This window comes from Danio rerio, chromosome 22 (genome assembly GCF_049306965.1).
Source record: "Danio rerio strain Tuebingen ecotype United States chromosome 22, GRCz12tu, whole genome shotgun sequence".
NCBI classification, from domain to species: domain Eukaryota; kingdom Metazoa; phylum Chordata; class Actinopteri; order Cypriniformes; family Danionidae; genus Danio; species Danio rerio.
In genome coordinates, this window is record NC_133197.1 from 26444939 (window position 1) to 26452149 (window position 7211).

Below are 7211 nucleotides of genomic sequence, written 5' to 3' on the forward strand. Positions count from 1 at the left end.
TCACAGTTAAGCCTGCATGACAATGACGGGACAACAAACAGTACAACAAAACTTGCTAGTTCATGATTGCTCCAAACGTCTATGTAAAAACAACAACAACAACAACTAGACACTGTAACAGGTTTCCAATGGATATAAACGCATCACCCTTCACTTCCTATAGTCAAATTTATTCTGACAACAGCACGGCTCCCAGGTGTATTAACTACTGTTACTCACAGCAACAAACCTACTCTGCATAATGAGCGTAACACCTTAGAGAGGATGCTCCCAAAGGTTTTTGTTGCGTTCAGTTTTGAGGCATCATTTAACTATCTTCTTATTTATCGCTTATCTATTAAATGAGCAGTACACTCTAGGAAGCATCCGTTTCAGCGGTGAGTTTGAGAACTTCCATCATGATAAAACAAGTAATTTGCTTGCTGGCACCGCCTCCAGTTAACTGGTTATGAAGTGTGACAGACCAGTCAGGTAATTCAGGAAGAGATATTCTACTTGAAGCAATAGTAGCACAGCATGATGGCTGTTAAAAACGTCTTTCACAGGTAAGCTCCTCCATCTTTTTATTATTTTTTATGACTTTTACATGTACAATCCCTTTTTTAATAAACATAAAGAAGGTGATTTTTCCTTGCAATGCAAGTAAACAAAATCTTATTAAATCCTTTGGCTCGGAAAGTAAACAGGTGACTTTACCTGGAACTGAAACGTAAGACAGAATGAAGATTGAATCATAATTCATACCATTGTATGGGATTGTACTAAACATTCATTGATAATTTAAGATAAAATAAATTATAAATTACGTGTGTAATGTGTTACGTGTATAAATGTGTTTCATTTGTTCTAACTACAATACATCTAAAGGATTTCAGACGACAAATGGGTTTTTCTTTTTTAATGTACTGTAGACTGAATAATTATACTATCATAAATTGATTGTACGTTAGATTTGTTTGTATATTAGATAAAATACATATTTTCACACTCTTGTGAAGTCGTGATTATGGGCTTATCACATATTGTCAAAGCAGCAGGAGGACAAATCTTGGCTAACTCCCATAGAACTCTTATTTAAGACCAAATGTACTTAAGAGAGCCTATTTAATATTGAATTAAATGTTACATTCCTTGGCGGCACGGTGGCTCTGCATTGTCACCTCATGGCAAAAGGTCGCTGGTTGATTCCTGGCTGTGCCAGTTGACATTTCTGTGTGGAGTTGGCATGTTCTCCCTATGTTTGCATGGGTTTCCTTCTGGTGCTCTGGTTAACTAAATTGGCTGTAGAGTGAAAATGTAGCATCTATATGTTGCCAAACATAAACATTTGTTGCTGTTTTGTCTGAAATTTTGGCCCAATCCATGTTAATTTGTTTGGGAGAAAAGCTTTAAAGGAATATTTAGGTGAAAATATTAAAAACAAAATAAGGATATTGTTTTGGAGAAATGAAAATATACAGCATTCTGTACATTAATGGCTTTAATTTATACTAGGTTATTTCTTAAGAAATGTATCTGTATATGACATGGGCCTGTTGTTGGTTAGAAGATTTCTGCAGTGGTTTGAGTGTGTCAAATTGTAAAAGTAGACTTTTCAATAAATAAATAAATAAATAAACAATATCCTACAATATCCAATATCCTCCTCCTACTACTACTATTAATATTATATGTAGGATTTTTTTTTATTTCTAAAAAAATAGCCTACTGTTAATTATATCCATTAACGATTTATATGATTTATACATGATATTAGAATACGTTTTAGCTTAGTGATTTTATATAGAATAATCTCAATAATATTTGTAAAGGAAACATAGGTCATATATGTTTTAATTATATATATTTCAATAAAAATGTAAACAAGTGCATGTTTTGACCAAAACTAATATTGCATTTTTTTTTTTTTTTCTGAACAAAATAATTTGCACCAAAAAATTCTGGGCATTTTCTCTGAAGAATTTCTTACTCTGCCCCATTTAGAGCATCATCATAGACGTTTTACGTTATAACTAACATAGTTCAAACAATGGATCTGCGACATAGACACTATGGTTTTGGGAAACAATCCTCACTACATCGTTCTTTTTCCAAACAATGCATCGTGCTATAATAGTTCAGAAACGAGTTACGTCGTTGTTTGGGAAACGCACCCCTGTGAGAGAACCCTGAGCTCGGAGATAACTGAGCTCAGGGCTCCATTTTGCTCAATTAGCATGTAAGGGGGTCTGAAATCAGTTAGGACTCGAGAGCTCCACCTGGTAAAATAGGACAAGGAGGAGATGGGGTGGAAAGGGCAATTCTTCCAAAATGAAGACAAGGTATAGGTGAAATTGCTCTATTTATGGTAGACTTTGCATCTGTCTGATTGTATTATTGCTGATTACAAATGAGAGACCAGCTGCAATCAATCATATCACATGCTTCTCGCGATATTAAAAAAATTCACGGTCCCACTTCATATTGTGGCCTTAACTAATGTGTACTTACACAGGAATTAATAGTTTGTTACAATGTACCTATTGTGTAAAATATATTTACTGTGTACTTATGCTTGATTAAATACATGTATGTAATTACATCTGTGATTAACTTTTGTAATTACATTTGTAAATACACTGTTGACCATCCCTTACACCTTTACCCACCCTTAAACCTACCCATACCACTAAACCTGTCCATAACCCAACCCCTATCCCTACTCAAAAGCACCACAAGTCTTCTCAAATACATTATAAACACAGTAAGTACATTGTATTTATTTTTTGATGTAAGTACATAGTAGTTAAGGACACTTAATATAAAGTGGGACCAAATTCACTTTGATTCTAAATAAAAACAAAACTGTAATAATCTGTTTGTTGAGCTTCCTCTTTTACTACTTCATTATGTCATTCGGAATTCCGACTTGAATCAAACCAGTCACAGAATAAACAAAGAATTAGTCACTAAATCTGATTACACAGAAACGCGCAGAGGAAAGTTATGGGTTGAAGCATTTACACAATGATTTTTTTTTCTCCCAGCTCATGAATAGTAGGATGTAAACATTAGCTTTTCAATGAAACAATCTTTAGTTGAGCTCAAGTAGCACAAAGCATGCTAAAGGTAAACATTCCATCATTTTCTTTTCGGCGTAGTCCCTTTATTAATCAGGGGTCGCTACAGTGGAATGAACTCCCAACATATCCAGCATATGTTTTACACAGCGGATGCCTTTCCAGCTGCAACCCATCCCTGGGAAACACACATACACTCTCATTAACACACATACACTACAGACAATTTAGCTTACCCAATTCACCTGTATCACATGTCTTTGGACTGGTGGGGGAAATCGGAGCACCCGGAGGAAACCCACATGAACATGGGGAGAACATGCAGACTCCACAGAGAAATGCCAACTGAGCCAGCCGAGGCTTGAACCAGCGACCTTCTTGCTGTAAAATGATCCCACTGAGCCATTGTGACACCCTAAAAGTAAACATTGGTTCATTTGTTTATTTAAGTAATACAGAATTAATTTTGTTCCTGTTTCTTTTTTCTCTGCAGTTTGGCTCAAGATGGAGGTTTCTACATTGGTCACATTAAAAAGGCCTTCGTACTACTCCTCACATTGGCATTCTTGTGGTCTACAATTGCTTATATGTCTGATGTCTCTTTTGAGGACATTAAGCTACCTCATAAATGGCTTTTTAAAGTCATAAATAAGACTCACGGGGTATTTAATCAAACTTTGGATGACGGTAAAGACCACTTAGCACCATTGCCCAAGCAACAAATTCAGCAATGGGGCGCAGCTATCTATCATGTGGCTCACCCAAGGAATTATGATTTCATGCTGGATGAACCTGATGTATGCAAGGAGAATCCATTCCTGGTCTTGATGGTTCCTGTTGCTCCCAATCAGATAGATGCTCGAAACGCCATCCGGAGCACATGGGGGAATGAAACCACAGTCCAGGGGAAAGCAGTGTTAACTCTGTTTTTAGTGGGTTTGATTGTAGGAGCAGACTCTGAAAAAGCTCAACAGCAGCTGGAGAAAGAGAGCCGACAACACAGAGATTTAATCCAGAGCAACTTTGTGGACTCCTATTTCAACCTGACCATAAAGACCATGGTGATCATGGGCTGGTTGGCCACTCGATGCCCTCAAGCGAATTACAGCATGAAGATCGATTCAGACATGTTCTTAAATGTTGATAACCTGGTGACTCTCCTATCAGCTCCCAATACACCCAGAGAAAACTACATCACAGGAATGGTGATGTGGAACCGGCCTGTTGTCAGGAGCAAAGACTCAAAATGGTACGTCTCAGAGGAGCTTTACCCCGAGCCAACATACCCTACGTATCTTCTGGGAATGGGATATGTTTTCTCTAATGATCTGCCATCAAAAATAGTGGAGGCTTCCAAGTATGTAAAGCCGTTTAACATAGAAGACGCATATATTGGCGCTTGCGTAAAACATTTGGGTTATGCACCCACATCACCTCCAGACCCTTCTCAGTTTAGAGCCTATTTGGGACAATATGTCCGAGAAGATTTTTTCAGGGTCATCACAACAATCCTCGGATCCCCACAACAGCTAATAGACATCTGGAAGGATATACACAGGCCCACATAACAAAAGGAAACGCCATGAACTATTGTGGATTTACGCTTAAGACATTATTAACGCTCAAGATATGAGACATGTTTGAGCTGCAAGCGTGTGGACCTCTTGTTTTGATGGAGTGAGATGATCCTCCGAGGAGGCTTTTACTGGATTTACTTTTGAAGTTTGGTTTCAGAGGGATACAGGTTGTTAGAAGCAGCATTAACTGTTATGACGTGATTAAAGTCATTAAAAAGCAGCATAGAGAAACACCAAGTGATGTTCTGTCTACACAATGACAGTCTAGCAATATGACAACAGCATGTATTTACCTAATGCGACTTTTGGTTACATAGTTTTCATGTTCTCCCTGCGTTCGCGTGGGTTTTCTCCGGGTGCTCCGGTTTTCGCCCACAGTCCAAAGACATGCCATACAGGTGAATTGGGTAGACTAAATTGTCCGTGAGTGTGTATGGATATTTCCCATCGATGGGTTGCAGCTGGAAGGGCATCCGCTATGTGAAACATATGCTGGATAAGTTGGTGGTTCATTCTGCTATGGTGACCCCAGATTAATAAAGGGACTAAGCCAAAACGAAAATGAATGATTGATGAACTTTTGGTTCACATGTTCTTTAACTACTATGTACATGCATCAAAAAGATTATTTGCTAGATAGAACTCAAACACAGAACGTTCCCCTAATTTTTTCATATGGTTCCAGTTTGGTTATTTTTTTGGAAACCATCTAAGAATGCGTTGGGAATGTGCTTTGTATGTTCTGGGAACCTTCCCAGAATAAAGCAGTAGCAGTTTATGTTTAAAGCTAATTTAATTAAGAATGTTCTAAGAATGTTCTTTAAACCTAGAGGGAACATTCTATTAAGGTTTAAAAAATATTTTAAAAGAGAAGCAACATTTGTTGGTTGGAAATGCTGTTATGTTAATATTTTATTGCTAAACACCTCCACTGCTATTCAGGTGAAGTTTAGGAAATGCTTTATTTCTATGGGTTTTCTATTAGGTATCTACGTACATTAGAAGTGGATTGTATCACATTATTTAATTTATATATTTATATTAATATTGCATCATAGTTAACAACATTAAAAATCAAGTGGGTCCCAATTAAAATATATGCATTGTTATATTTTTATAATTATACATACACGGTTAACAATTTCCTGCAGAATCTACAGTAACTCACTGTAAATTAATTACAACTAAAATACTATACATCACCTGACAGTAGTCTTGTCGCCTATCCAAGCTTTAGGTTTTAGGATCATTTGGTATCAGAAGTGGCTTATATGAAAGACAAAGGCCTCTAGATTACGCCTATTTTTCCTAAATAAAATATGATCATGTCTTGATTTTCTAATTACTTAATTAGCACAGTAAGGTCTGACTTTGCTGAGACAAAAGTCTTGTCACTAAACAGTATTAATGTACAGTATAGAATATAAAGTCATGGTGCAGTGGAAACAGAATTAATATTGAGTATGACACCCATGAGCTTGGAGGACTGCATCCATACATATCTGCAATGACTCAAATCACTTATTAATAAAGTCCTCTGGAATGGCAAAGAAAGTGTTCTTGCAGAACTCCTAGAGGAGTTCATTTTCAACTCCTTAGGATTCAGTATCAATTTCTCCTCCTTCATCTTACCTCAGACTTAATATTCACATGTGGTGACTGGGCTGGCCAATCCTGGAGCACTTTGACCTTCTTTGCTTTCAGGAACTTTGAAGTGGAGGCTGAAGTATGAGGAGAGCTATCCTGCTGACCTCTTGATGCCTACATACTGAATGTAACCCCAAACCATGATTTTTCTTTTACCGAACTGACTGATTTTTGTCAGAATGGGTCAATGTGGGTTCTAATATGTCTTCTCCAGTATTTGCACTGATTAGGATGCAGTTCAACAGATGATTCATCTGAAAAATCTACCTTCTGACACTTTTCTAAATGATCAACTATTATTTGCTGCTTTTACAACTAGGATCGATGACAAGACTTTTGTCAAGAAGTCTATTTACATTTACAGCACCATTTGTCTTGCTGTATATGTATTTACACAATTGTATGCATATCTTTACTGTAAAATATACAGTAATTTTCACTGTGCAACTTTAAAACACAGTAACATACTGCATTACTGTCCTACAGTAAATATAGTTCATATTACAGCATATTACAGTTCAATCCGCTGTGGCGACCCCAGATGAATAAAGGGACTAAGCCGAAAAGAAAATGAATGAATTTCCATATAATATTAATTTTAACTGAAATTTTAAACTGTGAATATTAAACTTGCCATGTATGGTTCGAGTGCTGGCTGGTTCAGAAGGTCTTGCTATGCAAAGTGTGCAAGTTCTCCCTGTGTCTGTATGGGTGTCCTCCGGGTGTTCCAGTTTCCTCACAGTCCAGAGACATACTGCACAGGTGAAAATAGGTGAATTGGATGAACTAAATTAGCTGTATTGTGTGAATGAGTGAGTGTGGGTGTGTTTCCCAGTACTATGGGTTTACGGGCCACATAAAAACATGTCAGAATATTTGGTGGTTCATTCCTCTGTGGTGACCTCAGGGACTAAGCCAAATAAAAGTG

General features: G+C 37.1%; 1 protein-coding gene across 1 annotated transcript; it reads left to right on the plus strand.

Moving 5' to 3' along the window:
• The first annotated feature begins 451 nt into the window (after positions 1-451).
• On the plus strand, positions 452-6257 carry si:dkeyp-98a7.1. The gene is given in 2 exon segments (NM_001144810.1): positions 452-545; positions 3553-6257. Coding segments are annotated over 2 exon segments (1104 nt in total). The 5' UTR covers positions 452-516; the 3' UTR covers positions 4628-6257.
• Positions 6258-7211: the final 954 nt, after the last annotated feature.